The following is a 22,982-nucleotide window of genomic DNA, read 5'->3' as shown; positions in this document are numbered from 1 at the left end:
TAAAATACAACACATTGTCAAAGATGAAACCAGTGGTTACCAACCTTTTTGACTTTTGATGTCTTACAACAAGCAGTGTGTAGTCGGGTCACATTTCAGATGTCTGAGTTGTTAACAGCTCCACCAAATAGTGATTTTTCCCTCTAAAGTTCTCACATTGATTCATTTCAATAAATGTTCAAATGATCCAATATTTCACCAAAAATCAAAGATTAGAGGAAAAAGTCCGAAAACTGAAAACAGATTTGTGTGTCAGAACTTTGTTTTTTCTTCTTTCCTCTCCCATTAATCATCTCACGACCCCTCAGATTTATCTGGTGACCTTTTGGAGGAGCCCGACCCCTAGGTTGGGAACCACTGGACTAAACCAGTTAACTGTATATAAAGTAGCTCAAACTAGCTTCACCTTCAGCAGTTACAACAGTAACATGCTGCTTACACACTGATGCTTCAATATTAATAATCTAATGATGTCATATATAATAATATATCAGTCAGAGGGACCAAACCACTACTTTTACTTTAAGTACATTTTACTGCTAATACTTATGTACTTTTACTTAAGTAGGATTTTTCATGCAGGACTTTTACTTGTAATGGAGTATTTTTACGTTGCTGTATTGGTACTTTTACTTAATTAAAAGATCTGAGTACTTCTTCCACCACTGCTGGGCTGTAATTACTGATGAAGAGCGTGTCAAGAAAAGAAAGGAAAACATTGTATGGAAAGTGAGACATGATCAAAGTAGAAATACATATGGTAAAATTATAATAGACTAAGTCAATATTTTGTCAAAAGTATTTTATTATTTTGATTTTTATATTGACCTTGTATCTCATAATTTTGATTTAGTAAGTCAAAATCATAATTTAGCTCTCATAATTTTGATATAGTTGGTCAAAATTTGACTATCGCATACGTTTGGTTTAGTAAGTCAAAATTCACCAATTTTGATTACTGTAATGAGTCAAAATATTAATTTGCTAACTCATAATTTTGACCCACTAACTTATAATTTGTATTTACTAAACCACATTTAGACTAGTATCTTGTATTTTCATAGTTTTGTATGCTCTATCATGCATCACTTTTCATTTACAGTATCATTTGCTTTGCCTGTATGGTGTCACCCATGTCTCTTCTTGGACACTCCCCTTGTCTCTCTTGGACAACGATTGGCCTGAAGCCACATGACCATGTATCCAACCCATCTCTGTAGATGTCCCATTGGCTGATATGTGTCTGGATGTATATGATTGGTTGTCTTTTATATTTTTTTAACTTTTTTTTTTTTTTTACCTCTTGTCATACCCAACTTACTTTATTTAAATGGTGTTTGTGATGTCGGTCAACTAATAAAGTTGTTCTTCAAAGTTGTTGCTGGAGTTCTCATCTTTCTAGACTTCTTTCCCTTCTCCGTGCACCTTGGAAGTAGGTGAAGTTGTGCCAGAGACCCTCACTCTGCATCAATTGCTTTTCCTGCCAGAAATGGGTTTCCATAGTAGCCTATTTCCATAGTTTTATAGAGCAGTTCATTAATTTCATGTCAGGTTTTTAAAATTACAGTTACAGTGTTTTCCAACCTATTCTCCAACATATTTGATGTGCAGACAATCAGGCGACAATCTAGGCAAATCCACTGCAATTAGATTGTGCCACATGTTTGTTTTGTGTGCAACGTTTTTATGTGTATGTCTGTGTGTGTGTGTGTGTGTGTGTGAGAGAGAGAGAGAGAGAGAGAGAGAGAGAGATCAGTCTAATGTGTACTGCGTCCATGCTGTCAGTGCTGATTTGCATCGTAAGCCTCTGTAACATGTTTGCATGTGCCACTCATACAGACAAACTGCTTAAACACAGACACATTTAGTGCTGGCGACTTTCAGCCTTTGGAAAATTTGACATCTTAAAACAGGATAAATAACAATGTGTTTGGATACTGGTGAAAGAGAACTGCCTTCATCTCTTTTCTCAAAAAAAATCTTTGTCGTTTCACCTATAAAAAATACAATTAAAATGGAATAAACATAAATATATATAGACAAGGGTATAAAAACTGACAGCACCAGACAAAACATAAAAACATCTGGGTGGGTGGGTGCATCCTACACCTTCCTAGTGCTATACTCCTTAAGAAATATTCAAGTGGAGAGAAAATGTATGGCACTTGTAAAAAAATAAATAATCCAAAGTTTAAAAGTGCTTCACAGTCAGACCGAAGATAAAGGCAACATTAAACAGGGAAAAGATGGCGCAGAACAAAAAGCAATACAAAAAAGGCATCACTAAATTCAAGCATGTGTGTAGAGTTTGTTCTTTAAAAGTGATTTAAACAACATTGGTTTCAAAGAGTAGTTGCTCTGATGGTGAAGGCCTGCCATCCAAGGATTGAAGTCCTTCCCGTCCACTGATGCTCACAAATGAGGGTCACACCCTGTGGTTGAGCTCTCTCCATGACCACATCCAGGAATTCAAATGACTGTCGGATGATGATTGCGTGATTCAGCCTTATGGGCACCGAGGCTAAAGCACCTGAGAACAACAGAAACTGATACATAATTTCTGAATGATGCGATTGTTTGAAAAGTTTAAGCAAATAAATCATAAATAATAAATGGGCCATATCAGAGGTTTTTAAAGGGGGAGGTGGGCCTCCCCAGGGCTGCTCTAAACAATTTCAGGGGAGGGTCAGTGAATGGAAGTGAAAAAATATTACATTATTTATCAAAAGGAAATCACATAGAATAGCCTAAATTTGTTATTTTGTTAAAGAGATAGTTCAGAAATACAGTAGTTTTGGGGAATTTCACTGTTTTTCCAACTTTTTCAGAGTCAGAAACAAATAAATGCTTTCATACACCTTTCTTATGTATTTGGTGTAGTCCGAAGAGTTTCAAACAGCAATATCAGGCTATCTCGGATCAATTGTTGAGTGTCTAAGGAATCAAATAACATAATCATAATCTCATAGGCATCCAGGAATTGAGTGAAACTAAGTGAGAAAACTAAGATGGGGTGGGGGTGTGAGGAGGCCCTTTTTTCAAGCTTTGTCTGAGGGGAGGCCCACAGTCTCAGACTTAATTAAAAAGTAATGCTGCAGAGTATTGCTGCATTTTCTCTCTTCGTGATCATATGAAGTTTGACTTAAAGTGAACACATCATTTTCTCAATGGTCATATGTATAAATGTGATGGGAAAGGGTTGAGATGTGGTGAGAATTCATCTCCTCACTTTACATAGTATTTCCATTGCAGATGGCCCCTGCATCATGCAAACGAGCGCCATAATTTTTTCCAATCCATTCTAAGTGAACATGGAAAGATTTTCCTGCACAACATGAGAGGCCATGAGGTCAGCAGTGCAGTAAAACAGTGGAAAATAGACTACAATGATCCTGACGCCACCAAATAGCCCAGTCAGGTTTTCAAAGGGTGATGTGTCTTTTTTCTTAGTGGAGAAGGATGTGTAGTATTATTGCTATGACACAGCAATGCCACCCCCTCCCCTCAACCCCCCAAGCAACAGGAAGTGTTTTAAGTGATGGAGCATCAGAAGGCAACAAGTGTGAGATGAACGGTGAAACGACAGAGCAGCTCGTCAGCACTCTGATGCTCATTATGTGTCACAAGGATCAGGGCCTCCAAGTGGGTCCTATTAACTTGTTTGTGTGTTTTTGTGTGTGTGTGTGTGTGTTTGTTATACAGACCTCTATATTGCCCTGAGCTGCACAGATTGCTGCAAAACATTTTTACATTTTTCAATCTTATAATCATATATTAGCTCATTGTTTGAGATTCAAACATCGCATCAAACATCAAACTCTGTAACAGTCACAGTGTGGACAAGAAGATGTCAAAGTCATCGACCAGAAGTCAGTGGAGGGTCGGAGAAAAATCAGGAAGGCCATTCAACAACTTTTGACAACAACAACCATCCTTGAAAAGAGACACGGTTTACACACACACCTTCCCCTCAACTACCTATTAATTAGGTCATGTGATAACAACTGAGCTATCTCCATGACTGCTGAGCAAACTCCAACTGCTGATGAAGAGAGATGTAGTTGAAAGCTCTGGAAAAGCTAGTAAGTGGATCTTGACTAATGATTTTTGTCAAATTCATATTTACTTAATACTTGAAAGATACATATCTAAGTGACTCGGAGAGACTTCCAGTCCTGCTGGGAGAGAGGAAGGACTGCTGTAGACTGGCAGCAAGATATGAAGCAGCCTGCCATGAGCTCCACAACTGACCCACGTGGCTAATAATTAATGTTTATTAAATAACAATTAATTTGTTGTATGTTTTATATCTTATGTTACTCTTGCCTACCTTCCTATCGTTCTCCATGCTCTCTTGTATTGTCATTGTTTATTGTTTTCTTTATTGTGCTTATTGTTTATTTATTTATTTGTTTGCTATGATTGCATAGTTTGTGTAAATATGCTTTAGCAATGTTGTATTGTATGCAGCCATGCCAATAAAGCCTACTGAATTGAAATGAATTGAATAGATCAGACCTCTGCACCAAATCATCCAGGTGTTCACAAAAAGCTTGATATCTAAATGACATAAAACTATATCGTTACTCAATCACAAACGACCACTTAGCTGGAATTTGGTGTTTACTTATTTGGAATTTTAACAAATTATTAAAAAGTTACTGAGCTGAAAAAAGGCTGCAGGTTGGTTCGATTAGTTTTGGTTTTCAAAGTAATCCTCAGTTTTAACACTCAGTCAGTTACATGCAGTGTTTGTCTTCCTCTTACTTTGACACACACACACAACTCTAAAAATTATTTACTCACTTGATATTAACAGAGCGGTGGACAAGTGTTCTGCATGACAGATGTCTGCAGGTCTGTGAGACATAAGTCCTCCAGATGGCAGCAGAGTCATAAAGCAACCAATTAGTGCAACATGAGAGCTGGTACATACTGGCTGAAGAAGGGACCTTTAAAAGGGCCTTAAATCAACAGCTTTCATGTGATAGTGAGTTGGTTCAAACTGCATTTTAACAGACAGTTAAATTCAACTTGGGTTACAGACTATTCATCTATTCAACAGAGACCTATGAGTCCTTGAGGAGATGTCAGTGGATCCTTAGTAAGATGGAGAGTGTCATTATTATCCATTTCATTACAAACCTTGAAACTGCACTCATCCAATTTTACAAATGGGAGAGACGCTTGTTGGGCATGTTTACCCGGAATAACTTGCAGTCTGACGAAGATACCAGAGGGTTGACTGGTTAGATTTAAGCATGGTGAGTGAGATGGTTAAGGTTAGATAAAAATATCAGAGGCAGAGTAAGGGCAGGTCTTCATAGAAGGCATACTGGATAAGTGTGCCCGACGAGGGCATTTAAGTCGTTCCCTTTTACAAATGAAGTTGAGCTTATTTGTCTTGAGGACCAGTCCTCAGCCTGTGGAAACAGTTGTATAATTTCTTCTGTGACTCTGGAGGGAGCTTTCCAAAGATTAAAAAAAAAAAAAGACCCTGATGACGTCATCAAGCTTGGGGCTTAAATTTATTTTTACCACAAGGTCTGCATTGCAAACTGTACGTGTGAGGTTTATGTAACAGAAGTGGGCATTTAGGAGGCATTATTGAGTTGAAGTTTGGAAATTGATCCAGTGTTTCTGGAGCTTGACTCATAATAGGAACAAAAAGTCAGGATATATTGGCCTCTCCTCAACCATTCTGTTTTTAATTTGTCTCTTGTGAGTCTCTCAACTTTATGACAGTGCAATACTAAATTGCCAGAAACCCCCATTAACAGAATTCATCAGTATTTCTATTTTGGTTATCTTTGTTATCAATCCACCTACAGTGTGGAAAAGTTTAGGTTCTGAACTAAAGCATCAGAGAAAAAAACTGTTACTTAGAGATATTGTGGATAAAAAACATACATGAGGATAAATCATGATTGTTGTGTGATGGAGAAATGCTGCCTGGTAAATCGTATAATCATTTAAACACTTTATGTTTGTTTTGTGTTTTCTCTTTCAGTTAGAAATAAACCATCTGGAGGGCTACAGAGAAGAGCTGAACACTATCACCATTCAGTTGATGACAATATTATTTTATAAAATTTTCTGTAGTCCTTTTTTATATATAGCCCCACTTCATGTTTCTATGACCATTATATTTAAGTCACAGAGCTACAGGAAGTATAAATACCCAGCTGGTCATTTAACTTAATTATTTGACACTTAATTTTGTCTGTTGCTCAACAAAAAAGATTTTTAACCCATCTCTCAAGTTCTGCCACTGTTAATTTATCCAGATAAAGACGGCAGCTGGAAATGACATATGTCCATATATGATGTAAAACAAAATGTAAAGCTTTATCATCAGTAACATTTGTCTGTACTGATGTTATGATTTTAATCGTTTCATACAAAATTACCTGTTAATATTTCCCTTATGTTGTACAAAAGGGCATTTTGTTTTTGTCTGTATAGGAAATAGAGTCACAATTTGGTTAAAAACTGTTTTTTAAAAATGATCGTGCAGCAACAGAATATTTTTTCATCCAGACGGTGAGAAGAATCTTTGAGGATTTTGGAAAGAAAGTCAGAATAGTGGCGACTGTTGTTAAACGATCCTCTGGGTTTTTCAGATTTCAGGTTATTTACTGCTCTGAAATAAATCAGCTCTGTGACTCTAATGTAATGGTAATAAATCACAGGCACAACTGTGGCTAATTCATCTACAGGTAATATGAGGGCCAGTGGTTGACCAGAGTCCAGGTGGCCCAAATCCCAACTGAGATGATAAATTATGGCCAGTATTTGAATCATAGGAAAAGATTATAATGTCACGTTTTGCTCCAAGCCCCAGGAAGAGTTAGACAGTAAATGTCTATGGGTCAACAACATTAGCTCATTAGCACATGATGTAGTTTACAGTCATGCCCAGAGAAAAATAAATCCAGAGATCACGAGCAAAGAGAAACTTGCAGCGTGGCTTTTTCTGTCTTTCTAATACACATCTTCCGAATCCCACAGCTTTGTTGATAACTGAACGCACCAGTAAATTTCAGAAAATGCGAGGACATCCTGTCAGAAGTGCCACATAGTAGGCTGGTATTGTGTGTGGCCCTTCTCCATTCAAAAAGCTGCTTTGGCTCCAACTAGATGACCTCATTTCCCTGAAGCCTTTGGGGCATGACTGCATATAGTGAAGACGAAAGAGCTTCATTGTTAGATGTTTTTTTTTTTTTATTCCTTGTGCACACAGAGTCGCAGATGGCAACTTTCAAATGAGGACGTTCTTCTTCTTACTGTGCCAGCACTGAAAGAAGTATATAATTTTTAAGGACTTATGGTGTAGTACACTTGTGCTTACATCAGCTAGAAAGAGAGAAAGTTGGCAAATGTGTATGAAGAAAATGAATGATGAGAGGGTGTGTGGGTGTGTGTGTGTGTGTTGAAGGGGTGATGGCTTTTATCACTCATGGTGCTGTGCAGTAACATAGATCATATGCCCTAAAGCAGTTCATCCTTTATGGTTTCTATCTGTCCTCCTTTCAACTCTGAACACTTTCAGCTCATGAATGTACTGTATGCACGACAGTCTGTGTTGGGCTTTTGAACGTAGGTCGACTTGCGCGTAACTCCTCAGAAAAAAAACATATTCCAACTGACACAATAAAACAAAGGATGAAGCCTTTGATGAAACTGAGACCTTTAAGCAGCCCATTCACATAAGCAGACGCTAATTCAGTGCCATGTGCGAGGAAGCCTTTGTATGATGTTACCATGCAAAGTAATTGCCAGTGGCCAGCAAGGACTAGACACGACTGTACGACCCTTATGAATTATACATTCTGTATCGAGCTTTAAAACCACACAAGCCATTGCCCAGAGGATGCTTCATGGAAAGAGTTCTCTACTTGTGTTTCGACATTTCACTTGCAATTACAAGAACTGTATATGTAATATATGATATATGCCAGTGCCACCATACAATACACATGTGGTCCTATTATTTCACAAAAATACAATTTGAAAAAGTATCTCTTTCTGCTGTCACAACAGATACTTTTAAAATATTCAACTTATAATACCAGACTACAAAGATACTGACCCTTTCAGCAGCATTAGGTAGCATTACATTTATCTTAAAGGAATAAGGTGACATTTTGGGAAAAACACTTTGCTTTCTTGCTGAGAGTGATGTGATAAGATCGATACCACTCTCATATCTGTATGGTAAATAAGAAGCACCGCCAGCCAAGAGGGTTCAACTGCAGACCTCACATCTGGGGACCCCAGGTCTGTGAGCCAATGGGAAGAGAGTATATGAGGCGTGTCACTTCCTTTAGGGTCTCCATACATATATAAGTATTTAGAGGCTTTGCAAAAAAAATGCTAACTGTCCATTCTTGTTGTGTATCAGGTGTGAAAGAAATACTGAGAAGCTAACATCAATGTTAGCCCTATAAAGCCACATGAAACAGATTGTTAATTAATATAATATATCCACATGAATGAAACTGTACTGAAAATGTACCTAAACTCATACAGCCTTAAAATCCTGTACACAATATAGAAATTAGAAAAACATTTTCCAATATTTTTTAACTTCTACCCACTTTAACATAAAAATGTAACAGTGATTAACACAAAATCATCAAATACAACAAGCAAATTTCAACAGCATATTTTAATCCTACTCTACGTCATGCACCTAACTAATGCTAATGTTAGTTACAAATGTCTTTATAAAAGACTGAAAATACATTTATACCCGCCTAGTAATATCTGAACATTTCTTGGATTTTTATTTCAAATATTGCATATTTTTCACACAGACGATACTCCTGCCTCTCATTCTGAGCAAAAAAGAGTTAAATTAACCTTAAAATAAGTAGCCTATTAGTTTAAATACTTTTGTAGCAGAAAAGGAAGTGACAGACCTCATGTCTGGGGACACTGCTTTCTTCCCATCGGTTTGCAGACACCTGGAGTCCCCAGATGTGAGGTCTGCAATTGGACCCTTCTCCCACTTGCTGCCAATTAGCTTAGCTTAGCATAAACATTGCAAACAGCAGGAAACAGCTAGCCTGGCTCTGTCCAAAGGTAACAAAATCCGCCTTCCAGCACCTCTAAAGTTTGCTTATTAACATGTAATATGTTGTTTGTTTTTTTGATTTGTACAAAACCTCAAGTGTAAAAATACACATTTTGGTTTTACAGGGGGTTATACACCGGACTATTTCTTGGTTGGGTGCAGTAATTTCTAGCTAGTTGTTTCCCTGTTTCCAGGTTTTTGTGCTAAGTTTTAAGATGACTGTTACAGGCTGTGGCATCATATTTATTGTACAGACATGACAGTGATATCAATCTTGCCATCTAAGTCTCTCCAAGTATAAGTGTAATTCCCAAAATGTCAAATTATTCCTTTAATTTTTTAAATATGTGATTTATCCTCATTAACAGAGCCTGTATTTCTTCATACATCATCAGAGTGAGTCATATTACCAAAAATAATGTCTTCACATACTGCTATATATGCTATAAATAATAGTAATAATACATGCCAGAGTGTCTTAGAAATGCAAGGAGGCTCTAGGAGAAAGGAAACCAAACACACACATGTAGTGGAGATACAAAGTCAAAGCCTCATATTGATTTGTGTTCATGACAAATGGTGAAACAGCAGACGTAAAGCGCCAGGCCTTGGATGCATCTTTCTACGACATAAATGTCCTCACGTCAAGAAAATAGTAAAATGATATTTATATGATATTAAATCTCAGTGATTACACAGAATATATAAGATGTGCAGAAGTCTTATACAGTTTTAAACATATCCCAGCAAATCAATTAGCAGACCAATGTTGATATGATCAGTGTGCCATAATTCCGGACCAAGACAACCACAATAAATCATCTCATATTTTCTCATCTCAAATCATGTTTACATGTCCGGCTGGGGCCTTGATGTTTGATGGCAAGCCCCACGTTTCATTTGCAATATTGTTTTGTGGAGAGGGACCATTATTCTCTGTGGTAATTCCATCAAAGTAAGGTCATCCACCAACTGGGGCAGACTGCGTCACCAGTTTGGTTGAAAGGTCAAAACAACAGAGTCTTAAAGGTTAACGTCCTGCAGCAACAGAATATCAGTGCGACCCTTTCCCTTTTGTCCTCTTTTTAATAGTGCTCTACCATTTTATTTCATGCCACAGCCACTCAAACTTCTCTCTGCTTGATCGCCTGCAGCTTTGTAACGCAGGAGAATATGGTGTGTTTGTGCTGCAGAGGCCAGTGCTCTCCATGGTCCTGAAACAAACATCTCTCTCCGTCTGTCTGTCTCCGTCTCTTGTTTATTCAAATTCGCGACCCTCGCTTTAGGGATACAACACAACAGTCATTAATAGCCCCTATAACCCCTCCCACCTCTGTCTGTCAGTGTCTCTTTCTGTCTGTCTAACACACACACACACACACACACACACACACACACACACACACACAGAGAGACTGGTTCTTGTCAGAGGAGGAGCGACATCAACATCGAGTTACTTTTGCTCCTCTCTCTGCTCCAGTGTGTCGACAGAGGTGCGACTAACATGGACAAAACTAGAACAGCTCCTTCATATCATTCCCTGCAGATTAGGTAAGATAACATTTCTCTATGGATTTCTGCTAAACTTCAGCAGGTAAGGACACCTTTTTTTTTTTTTTTTTTTTTTAGAAAACATCCAGTACCCTAACATATGGATCCACTAACAGACACCTTCATCAGATCTTTTAAAGTTGGACAATGTATTTCTTATATTGTGATTTCCATGTGTATTCCCTTGCGGTGTGACTTTTAATAACCACGTGAAGCTTTCTTATGCTGCTTGATTTATTTGAAAAGACGCTCAAAGTACAATGAGGACAAAATTATACACTGCACAAATGTAAAGGACTATTAAGGGATTGATATGTTAAAGCCATGACAGACAGAAATGTAACTGTAAACTCACAGACACACCAAAAGGAGAATTCCAGGAATATAATTTGATATATTGATATACTGATATATTGATTGAAACTCAGCACTCTGCTTGCAGCTTCAGTTTCCAGAGGAAGTCACTTAATATAAAGGAATATTGAAGGAGCATTATGTTCAAACCACGAGAGACTGAAATGTAACTGTAAACTCACAGACATGCCAAAAGGAGAATTCTAGGAATATGATGTATTGATATATTGATTGTAACTCAGCACTCTGCTTTCAGCTTCAGTTTCCAGAGGAAACCACTATTCAGTGTAGACTAGAAATATTTTTTTTATTGTTCCCTTAGGGCCGTTCTTCAAATGTTTATCTTCATTTCTGTCCTGAGCTGAAAGGTTTCAGTCAGCCAGCAGCATCAGATCCTAACTGGATTCCCCAGTCTCCCTGCTCCCAAGGAATCCCCCTGGTTACACTGCGTCTGTCTTTAAGAGGGAAATTAGATTTCAAACAGGCAGCTCCTCCCTGAAATACTGTTGGCGTACAAGATGAAATCAAGTTATGTTTCTTCATCTTTGCTCATTAACTACTCCTGTCCCATCAGATGGACTCCCTCTGAAGTCACCTCTCTTTTTTTGGAAAGCAGCTGCATTATATTTAATCGTGTATCCCATGTTCCTTCCTCTATGTGTTATCTCTCCTGTACCTTATCTTTTCTGTGTTACTCTGTAGTCCTTCCTACCCTGGTCACTCTGTTATTTGTAATTTTTTTTTCCTCCTCTCTGCGCTTTTTTCTTTCTGGCTCAGTGGCTTTTCTCTTCTCTCTGTTACACTGCTGTGCGAGGCCAAAGCTCAGGTTCATGTGAAATTTCCCACTTTACAGATTCAGGACACACTAGCAATAACATCAGGAATGTTTGCTGCAAAATACTGCCTTAAAAAACAACTTCAAATCTGTCAAATGCTGCTTTTACAAATTTAACAGCACTTCGATAATATGCATGTTGGTTGAGTTGAAATCCTACCTCTACTAACATACAATAGGATTAATTAATACCAATTTGTCTGTGTAATTTTCATCTACAGTCTCTCAGATTTCCACTTGGAGACATGTCTGGCCTGAAATACAAAGCACACAATAAAATCAATTTATCTGGTTCAAATCTATATTGAAATCATATAATAAAAAAAACTCTTTGATCCATGTACCCATTAAATCTCCCTTTTGATGAAACTGTGTACTCAGATGTGCTTCCACACCTGCTCTCGTCTCTGCAAACAAGCCCCTTGTTTTACCCTCTCATCTCATCTTCTCATAACTCCTGACTCTTGTAGCTGACTGTTGTATTGTTCATTATGTCAAAGACAGTACAGACTTCTTAAAGCTGAGCTCACCCTGCCAGATATTACCGGTACAGCTGTTGCATCTGCTGGATCTAATTGTCTAAATGTTTCTGTGCCTGTCAAAGAAATAATGTTTGCCTCTGTGACTATATCCAGTAGCCCCGAATAACAATTAGGGAGGTCCAGTAATGCAGGTCTTATTAGTGTGAACGGAGGGAAGAAGTGAGGACGGACTCGTGAGCAGGCAGAGATCTCCCATTAAAGAGAAGAGAAGCTTCTTCACTCTGACTTATTAAACATGTTGTTTTTCATATTTAGTGTAAATTTATGTCAAAAGTAGTAGAGTTGAATATCAGCCTTATTGTCCTGATAGTCCTCATCTTTCTACAAATATGTTCTAAATTCAATGAAACACCAAGCATGTAGACCTGACTGCCTATATGTCTATATGAGCTTTCACAGATGATCATACCAAAGCACACACACACATACGTATGAACATGCACATGCACCTATACACATGCACATGCACACACATTTTGTTCCTTAGGAGAAGTGGTGAAAAGTACTGTAAGTACATTTGCTAAAGTACTATACTTAAGTAAAATTGTGAGGTACTGGTACTTTACTACTACATTTCAGGAGGAAATATTGTACTTTGTACTCTGCTACATTTATCTGACAGCTATAGTTACAAGTCACATACTTACTAAGATTAAGATTTCATATACAAAACAAATGATGAGGTAAATATGATACATTGCTATAGATTAAATTACTTAAACTTTAAGTAAAATTAAGTCTACCATGACTGTCGACAACATTTAAATGCTGCTTAGATATTTATCTAGCAGAGATAAAATTAAAAAAAATCAGTAAATACTGTATTTAACAGTACAGCACTTCTGCCTGTACTGCAGAATAATAACTTTTGATATTTAAGTACATTTTTCTAATGATATTTCTGTACTTTTTCATTAGAAAAATAATCAGTGCATGACTTGTAACTGAGTTGTCTTTTTTACATTGTGGTATTACCACTTTAAATACCACTGCTTAGAGGACACTGCACTGACATTACATTCATTCCCTAGAGACTAACTATAACATTAACTGCACTGTAACAGCTACATGCCAAACTGCAAACCTAACTTTAACCTCAACCAAAAACCAACTCTTAACCTGAAATGTATTGGTTAATGTAACAGACTGCTTTTTTGGGAAATATATTTATTGGGGTTTTCATAACTAACACAACAGATACACTTATAAAAGTCTACACACACACACACACACACACACACACACATACACACAGGAAAAGAGGGAACCCTGCAATTCTGATGTAACTGTTATGCTGAATAATATTACATTATCTTTATACATTACAACATTCTCATTTTCAAGTGTTCAGCAAATATCTTGATAGGTAACTTTCAAGATATTTGATAAATTGTCCCCATATTTTAAAAAGCTCTGTATTTTCCCTGTGGTGGCATAAGTCAGTTTTTCAACAGCTAAACAGTTGGAAAGACTTTTAAACCAATGTTCAACTGTAGGTGCCTCAGTGCTCTTCCAGGTTGCTGCAATACAGTGTTGAGCTTGAAGTGAGCATTAAGCATCATAACTATTTTTTTATTTGTACCTGACAGTCTTACTTCAGGTGGAAGCAGTCCAGGAATCAATACCTGAGGGCAGACAGGCAACCCAATAGAGATTTTCCCAGATTTTTTACATTTTCGGGCAGCTCCAAAGGCAGTGGAATAATGTGCCTTCTTCTAGGCCACATTTAATACATAAATCAGGATTATTATTATCAAAGCGATGTAACAGGGAGAGAGTTATGTATGTATGCATGATCCACTTAAATTGTATCAGTTTAAATCTGGTGTTGATAGTCTGGCTTTGTGCATCTTGGCAAACTCTCTTCCAGTCATCTTCAGAGATTTCTACATCTAAGTTAATAGACCAAGCCAATCTATTGTTGTTCGAGGATTCTTTAGATTTATCACAGTCAGTTTATATTAAAAGGACCCCTGGCCACGACCTTGAAGATGATCTAGTATGGCCTTTCCAAGGCTAGACAGAGGAGGTGTACAAGGGACCTGTTTAATGTAACTCCTAATTTGTAGGTTTTTGAAGAAATGTTTTGAATGGTTCTTTGCAAATCATCAAAATGTTAAAATATATCATTGTCATTATACATACCCATAAGTTTACTAATCTCCCTCTGCCCAAAATCTAAAGCCAGAGTCACCTCTTCCTGGAGAAAATCTACCATATTGGTTTAAAGCCTGATATATCAGACACTGTCTTTAAGTGTGCTTGTATCTTGCACCAGACTCTTATAGTATTCCTGACAAATGGGTTCTTTTAGCAAGTTTTAAAATGTATTAGAATACAGATAGAGCTTTAGGGGTAATAGAGATGTAGTGACATTTTCCATTGTGACCTAGGGTATTGTAGGAATTGTCTGAGAAGCAATGCATGGCTGCTCTAATCTGGGCTGCCCAATAATACCAGAGAAAGTTTGGAACTTGGAGTCCTCCCCTTTCATATGGCAAGTAAAGTTAGGTAAGTCTATGTCTTGGGTGTTAATTATAGCGGACTGCTTACCCAGATGAGTCCAAAATGTCCTCACAGCTAAAACCTAAGAATCTCAGACTGTCATGACTTGGACCTGAGAATTATAGCTAAACTGAACCCTCACTCACACACAGACACACAGACACACAGACACACAGACACACACACACACACACACACACACACACACACACTCTTTCTTGTCTGCAACAGAAAAGGTCCAGAATGGGTCTTTGATGAGTAAGTGATAGAGTTAGAGATGCTGTAATGAAGTTTCATCTGCCTGTAAGAGCAGGAAGGAAACATCTCTCAGGTACAGTATGATGTTATCATGTGGCCTAATGGAGTCACTTACAGGGTTTTACCAGTACACACTGACCCTCATGGGCTCATCTAAGTGTCTTTACATTGATTTTCTGATCAGAAAACATCAGTTTATCACAGTGTTATGTTGTGTATAGTTGCAGTCCTGTTCCAGCACAGTAACTCCTCTTGTACGGTAATCATACTTTGCCTTAATTATGGTGTTTTGCTGTCAGTTTGATAGCCTTTGGCCTTTTTTGAATACACAATGCATTAGGGATACAAAGAACAGGTAAATCTGTGTGCATATCATATGTTGTTTGCACAATGCTTTTATCCAAAGCACTAAACAGTATCATGAGCGCCTGGGTTTTTTAGCGTGGGTGGCCCCAGTGGACATCTGTCTGTAAACACACTGAAACAGTCTCTCATAACTCACAGAATAGACAGTTCTAGTGCCCAAAAATTAGTTTTTTCCATATGTTTCTCTCTCAGAAAGCAGAAATGATTCTGCAGGTAGCCTCAGAGAACATGTCCTGTCTTGACATTAAAACCATGTCTCCTATTAAGGTTTATTTGGGCATCTGTTTTGAAGAGCAAATACATAAGCCTGAGCGTATACACACATGTATACAGACATAGTTGGTAGCTCTCCAAATGAAAATCCAATTTTCGACCCAGGCTGGACCTTTTTCACATCAAGGAGCAGAGCTGTTGTTAGGAAATTACTCCTCTATGCCTGCAGGATCAAGATAACAACTTGACATTTTTGAATTGGCTCTCATGCACAGATTAGATACTCTCAAAGGGCATTTTGTGACTTTCAAGGCCAAATGGGAAATTCAAATGAACTCTCTCGAGGTGTAGGTAACCTTGTTACATCGTCCTGTTCAACCTGTCAGGTCAGATTTGATCAGAGTTAAGACTTTCAGGTCGGTTAAGATGTAGGAGACGAGAGTAGCTTGGTAAGGAAATCATTTAGCTCAAGCATAGATATAACTCAAACCAGTGTAGAAAAAAAAGTGTTTATTTAAGTAGCATCGGATACTATTTACAGTACTAGTATAAAGATACCACATCTGTGTTAACTCTGAACTAGTTTTAATGTGTTATTCCTGATATGAGGATGTGGGATAGTGCTATATATTTTAAATACAGCTGCTGGAGTTTATTTGCTCACCTGTCCATTGTTCACACCTGGGCTGAGCTGTAAGCTCAAAAACACTCAAACACCTGCCAACTATTTACATGCTGAAAGTTACACACAATTTTGCCTCTGTGACTGTGCTGACAGGTGAATACACACACAGACACACACACACACACACACACACACACACACACACACACACACACACACACACACACACTCAGACCAGTCTAAAATAATTAAAACAGTTGCTGATTCTTTGTCTTTGCCAGACTTTGCACAAATATGACTCAAGCTTGAAACATCTGTGAGAAGGATTTCCAAGAACAGGCATAATGGAGACTCTGAATTTATCTCACATCGCCAACACCAGCAGTGGTGATAATGCCGGCCTCTTCTCTAAAAGCCCATACACGACTGTGGAGATAGTGCTCATCATCCTGGTGGCTGGATCTCTGAGTCTGATCACTGTCATCGGAAACATCCTGGTCATGCTCTCTATAAAGGTTTGGATTTATTTTCTTGTTTTGATCATATATGATTAATGACTGTGATTCAAACATCCATCACTGGACACCATGAAAGGAGCTCCCACATGGGAGAAGAGAGATAGGAGAACAAATACAGCATGTGCAACCCTGTGCAAAGTGGTAATCTAATAGAAATGAGAAAACACACATCACATTGTAGAAAAAAAGATTAGCATCTGACAGCCTGTTCCATGTTGTTTCTCTAAAGGTGAACAGGAACCTGCAGACCGTCAACAACTACTTCCTGTTCAGCCTGGCCTGTGCAGACCTCATTATTGGTGTCTGCTCCATGAACCTCTACACTGTCTACATTGTGATTGGCTACTGGCCTTTGGGAGCGGTGGTGTGTGACCTGTGGTTGGCTGTTGATTATGTTGTCAGCAATGCCTCAGTCATGAACCTGCTCATCATTAGTTTTGACCGTTACTTCTGTGTCACCAAACCACTCAGCTACCCAGCACGCCGCAGCACCAAGATGGCAGGCTTGATGATCGCCGCGGCCTGGGTGTTGTCCTTCATCCTGTGGGCTCCAGCCATTTTGTTCTGGCAGTTCATTGTGGGCGGGAGAACAGTGCCGCCAGGTGAGTGCTACATCCAGTTCTTCTCCAACCCAGCGGTGACATTTGGCACAGCCATAGCAGCTTTTTACCTGCCAGTGGCCATCATGATCCACCTCTACTGGCGCATCTCCAAGGCCAGCCGCAGCCGCATGAGGAGGAACAGCAGGAAGACTTCAGGTACCAGTTTGGGAGAAGGTCCCTCTCACAGCCAGGATGATGGGTGTGAGAACCAGAACAACTGCATCACAACAAGAGAGGAGCCTGGGGAGGCTAGAGATGGGAAGGAGAAGGAAATGTTGCAGCAGAGGAACGGAAGTGGTCCCTGTAAGGAAGAAAAACCCGACCCGGAGGACACAATGGAAGACAGCATCCATGCTTCAACATCTAAGGACACTGAGGTCTCTGCTTCATCACAGAAAGGATCAAATGGCGGGAAAAAGACAAACCCAACACAGCCACCTTCCCCAGTGACCTCAGCTGCTGACAGACAAAGTATGGCCACAAGGACACTGTTTAAGGTACATTTGTTTACTGTACACAAGCCTTTACATCATGTTTCAAATGACTAAAAATAATAAGTTATCAATCACAAATCTGATTTAATCAATATTTTTAGCCCTGCTAGCTACCATGGTGCTAGCAATGGCAATGTCGGTCTCTCGCTTGGTCCACCACTTTAGTCCAAATTGAAATCTCAGCAATATTTCAACAAATATTGGATGGATTTCAATTAAATCCTAATGAATCGTAAAGACTTTGGTGATGCCCTGAATTTTCCTCCAGCACTACCTGAGGTTGACACTTACCATGTATGGTACCTGTTGATGGATTGTCAAACATATTCATGTCCCTCTCAGGATGAATTGTAATAACTTTGATGATCCCTGAACTCTTAATCTTGTGACATTATCAGGCCAAAATTTCAACTTGTCCAATACTTTATAATCAAATACCTGCAAAACTAATGAATTTTAGTGCTAATTAGCAAATACTAGCATGCTATCATACTAAACTAAGATGGTGAACATGGTTGTTAAATATCAGTTAGCATGGTCATTATGAACATGTTAGCATGTTAATGTACGCTCTGCTGTGCCTAAATTCAGCCTGACAGACCTGCACGCATGGACTCTTAGTCTTGTTATTATACTAACAATTAAGAATGATCAAATGACAAAATGTTTGTGAAAGTTGTCACTCGTAGCGATGGACTCAAAGAGAGTTATCATCTGACTCTGCAGCTCCCCTCAACTCTACAGAGCATTTTAGCATCTTTCAGTTCATTGTTTTGGCTTTACAGCCCTGAAATTTACTGTTTTGGTTCAGTCTCACCTCTTTCATCAGCACCAAATAGTAAACAAACAAAGTAGCTGGTGAAACTAGCAGCTAAAGAGCCAGATATTTCCCCCAGGAGTTGGTGGACACCAAAAAAGAGCTAAAAGGAAAATAATGCTGCATTAATGTGCTCCTTGGATGGTCCCATTTCCTGAGTTGGGAAGTCGTTTTTCTGACTTTGGTGTGTTTACAAGCTTTTAAGTTGTAATGTGGAAACAACATGGATGCTACAAAGAAGATGCGTTGTATTTTGTCCCAGACTTGTTGTTGCACCAGTACATTCTCTAAAACCACTAAAATATTGCTTTACCTGACTTGTTATCAGTGTTAATGCTAATAAATAACTTTTCTAACTAATCTAGGTCACTCTACGTGGACAGCAACTAATGGTTACAATCTAATAACATATTACAAATTACATGTGAACAAAAAATTTATAAGCAATACATGAAATAGTAAAAAGTTTCTTGCCATCAACCAAACATTTACTTTCATCCGCCATGTTTCTGCGTATATGATGTCAACCTTCGGCAAGTCATGTACCAAAATTTTTGTCGACTTTCCAAGTTGTTGTTTCCAAATTGAAGGGGTGTTTGTGTAAATTTTGCCAGGTGAGATCTCATTTTTCTGATTACTGTGACACCACATGAATGCAACATAAACATTGGACTTACATTCATCAGGTTGCCAAAGAAATGACAGCAAAAGAATGATAATGTTAATCTTTGTCTGCTGGATGGGCAACTGTTTGCTAACACGTTAGCCATAACAGGTTTGGAAGGTGATAATATGTCAAAGGTGTGTTTGTAGCTGCCCCCAAGTGGCCAAAAAAACAATATAATTGACATTGCTTTAAAAATTATCAATGAAATAAATCTATTTTCTATCTATTGTCCATTCCCAGGTGTCGAAGCAGACTGCTGTGGCAAGATGGAAAAAGAAAGGCACATCTTCCAGGGAGAAAAAGGTGACGCGCACCATCATGGCCATCCTGGTTGCTTTTGTTGCCACATGGACACCGTACAACGTGATGGTCCTGATCAACACCTTCTGTTCCGTCTGCATCCCAAACTCTCTCTGGACCATCGGCTACTGGCTCTGCTACATCAACAGCACCATCAACCCGGCCTGCTATGCCCTGTGCAACGCCACCTTCAAAAACACCTTCAAGCACCTGCTTCTGTGCCAGTACAAGAACATACGCACCGCACGATGAGGGCGCAAACACTGACTCATGTTCATGACTGAGTCCAAGTTAATGTGATGCAGCTTGTAAAATGTGACAAATACTGGAATATAGAGCGTGTTCTTATTGTGCACTTAATTTATTTTTCAATGGTGGAACTTATTTCCACTTCCATTGAAAAAAAAAGTGTATTTACTTTTACAAGTGTACTATGAACTTAATTTTCAATGATTTTAAAAAGACATGGCATTGTATTATAATTGTCGAGACAATGCATTTGTGTATGAGTGCAGTTTATTGTGAAGTACTTTTGACTGAGTGTAGAGTGTGTGCTTTTACCCTGACTGGACATTTTCCTCTTTGCTCCTTCTATATGAGCTTATGCAGTATGTTGTTTGTCGTAATTTAACTACAGTAATACAGTATAAGTTCTAACTTTGTCCTAAAATCGGTTTGTCTGGGATAATATGCTGTAGAGAAAGACACTGTTACTGCCATTGCATAAACCATTAGGAGTGACACTGTGCTGTGAAACATGGAAAATCAGCCAGATGTGTGTTTGTGTCTATGTGTGTGTGTGTGTGTGTGTGTGTACACGCAAATCAGTGTGTTTGTGCGGCGCATGCTTCCTCTCTGGTTAGATTAAACCAGTTCTTATTAAGCTGATGTGTTGTGAAATGAGCCCAAATGTGATATTTGTCCATACCTTCCCCTCTTCCTTCATGTATTAAAATGATTTCCTTAAAAAAACATAATAATAAAAGAGATAATGATAGAATATTATATTTAGTGTCATTTTCTTTGTCACTCAAGTGTGCTCAGAATTAAACTGCTTAGTGCAAAGAATAAACGCTTAGAGGCTGATTCATTGGCTCCGCCACATGAGACTGAACTGGACTTTTGCCCATTTCCTGTTGCTGCTACCTGATGAGAAACTGCAAACTGCAGTGACAGAAGGAAACCCAGAGGAGTAGATCAGTATGACAGGTCAAAGAAAAACAAGGTTGCGGTTTAGTCACTGTGCAAGAAAGACTGACGAAGATTGGGAGCCTGAGTAAATCCTGACTCTGCTCAATCTGACTCTGCTGAGTTCAAGATGGTTGACAAAGGCGGGACATGTGCTGGTAAGTTGGCAGCAGCTCTTGTACCTGTAACCATCTGTCTTTGCAGGTGCACAACAGGAGATAAAACAGCAATAATGTAAATCACACAAGCAATGCTACCCGTCCCCTTTCTGGTTCAGTCCTCAGTCCTAAACAAGAATAAAGATACTCCACAGCAAAGTGAGTAAAGATTCAATTATATTTGGCATACAGAACAGAGATTACATACACAGGAAGCATGTTTTTCTCTGGATATTACTCTGGTTTCATCCCAAAGTCCAAAGACCTTCAAATTGTCCTCAGGTGTCTGCATATCTGTTATTGCCCAATGACAAATCTGTGGGTTGTTTCCCTGATTTCTGCTTAATATTCACTAGAACAGGCTCAGTTTCCCATAAACCTGGACACAAATAAGTGGTAAAAGTGAAAATTACAACACACTTAACTAAATCCACACTACCGGCAACCAAAAACAAGAAGTTTCAGCAGTTAAAATATGTTATGTGCACGTTCCAAGCCTCTCCCTAAAACCCTGGCTACCATAGAGGGCATCCTTACTGGAAGCATACTGGTGTGGTTCTGCAACCTGACTGAACAAGACCACAAACAACTGAGGAGGACAGTAAAAATGGCTACAAAAATCACAGGAACATCACTGCCACAGGTTCATTTACACCTCATGCTGCAGAAAGAAGGCCATAAGTATTATGGAGGACATCAGCCAGCCAGCACATGCATGTTCTCATATAGATAAATGCATTCAGAGCATCAGAGCTCGGACCTGCCAGCTCAAAAAAAAGCGGTTATATTACTGAACAGTAAGCACTTAACATGACTCACAGTGATTTATTATTTGTGGGATCTCTTATGTATTGTTTTTTTGTTTTTTTTTTACTTAATTTATTTCTTATTTATATATAGTTTTAAGGTCTGACAGGGCCAGGACAGATGCATTTCATTGCATTTGAATGTACAATTGTACTTTTTAAATGTATGGTTACTTGAACTTTGAATGTTCTGTTATAAAACTGATCATATAAACACAAGTTTGGTTGTGAAAGAGAACTACTGGAAGAAAGACAGAACAAAAGACCTTCCCATGGGGAAAAAAATCACTGAACCCTTTTCTTTTATATTAGCCTAAAAGTTATTTCCCAGCAACAACAACATATGAAAAAATTTACAAAACCTTTGTGGGCATCCTACTGGCCACTAGCAGGGACATTTTTATACCTCTCCTAATTTAACACCCCAGTCTGAAATTCCTTCACTGAATAGAAATGAGGAGCAGAGACAGATTTGGCTCCTCCCTCTGCTCTGACAGTCATAAACTTCTCCTGCTTCCTGTCAATACACAGAAACAGACCAGAAGGAATCAAGTTGAAATCTTCACACTGAGGAAAGAAAGGACATAAGGTTTCTCTGATGTAGCTGTTAGAAAAGCCCTCTGGAAACTGTGGACCTGTTGTGCCCTCTAGTGGAAGAAAAAGCATGTCTGATGTTCCTGCATCAGAAAGTCCAGTGGTAGAAACCTGAAAACTGTAACTATTTCCAGTTAACACTGTGAAAGAAAACAAAACCTTTCAAAAATGCTAGAATAGAATAGATACACAATCACAGCACAAATAATTAATCATTTCTCAATTAACACAACGTTTATTAGTAGCTCTCTGCAAAGAACCAAAGATAGTATCTAACACTAAATTTACACAAAATGTAATGCAGATGCGAAAGATCATAACTTAAATTAGATAATGCTCTCATTTATACTTTTTATACCAATTCTCACAACATCCAGCATTAAAACCAGAATATACTCTTTTGTTTTCAGCACAGCAAACACAGTTGCATGTTTACATAACATATAACAGATTAGATTTTATTTTTTCAATTGATAAAGTAAAATGAAAAGAAAACTTTGGTTTGGATTG

The 22,982-nt window shown here is 38.4% G+C and overlaps 1 protein-coding gene across 1 annotated transcript; it reads left to right on the top strand.

Moving 5' to 3' along the window:
• Positions 1-10,509: 10,509 nt before the first annotated feature.
• Positions 10,510-20,731, top strand: LOC137182881 (muscarinic acetylcholine receptor M2-like). Its single transcript, XM_067589441.1, has 4 exons — positions 10,510-10,630; positions 16,610-16,843; positions 17,076-17,945; positions 19,667-20,731. Exons 2-4 carry the CDS (start codon positions 16,673-16,675, stop codon positions 19,976-19,978), a joined length of 1,353 nt encoding a protein of 450 aa, XP_067445542.1. The 5' UTR covers positions 10,510-10,630; positions 16,610-16,672; the 3' UTR covers positions 19,979-20,731.
• The last annotated feature ends 2,251 nt before the right edge of the window (positions 20,732-22,982 follow it).

This window comes from Thunnus thynnus, chromosome 5 (genome assembly GCF_963924715.1).
Source record: "Thunnus thynnus chromosome 5, fThuThy2.1, whole genome shotgun sequence".
In the NCBI taxonomy this organism is placed as follows: Eukaryota; Metazoa; Chordata; class Actinopteri; order Scombriformes; family Scombridae; genus Thunnus; species Thunnus thynnus.
Note: the sequence above shows the minus strand (reverse complement) of the source record. Positions and strands in the feature narration are given on the sequence as shown.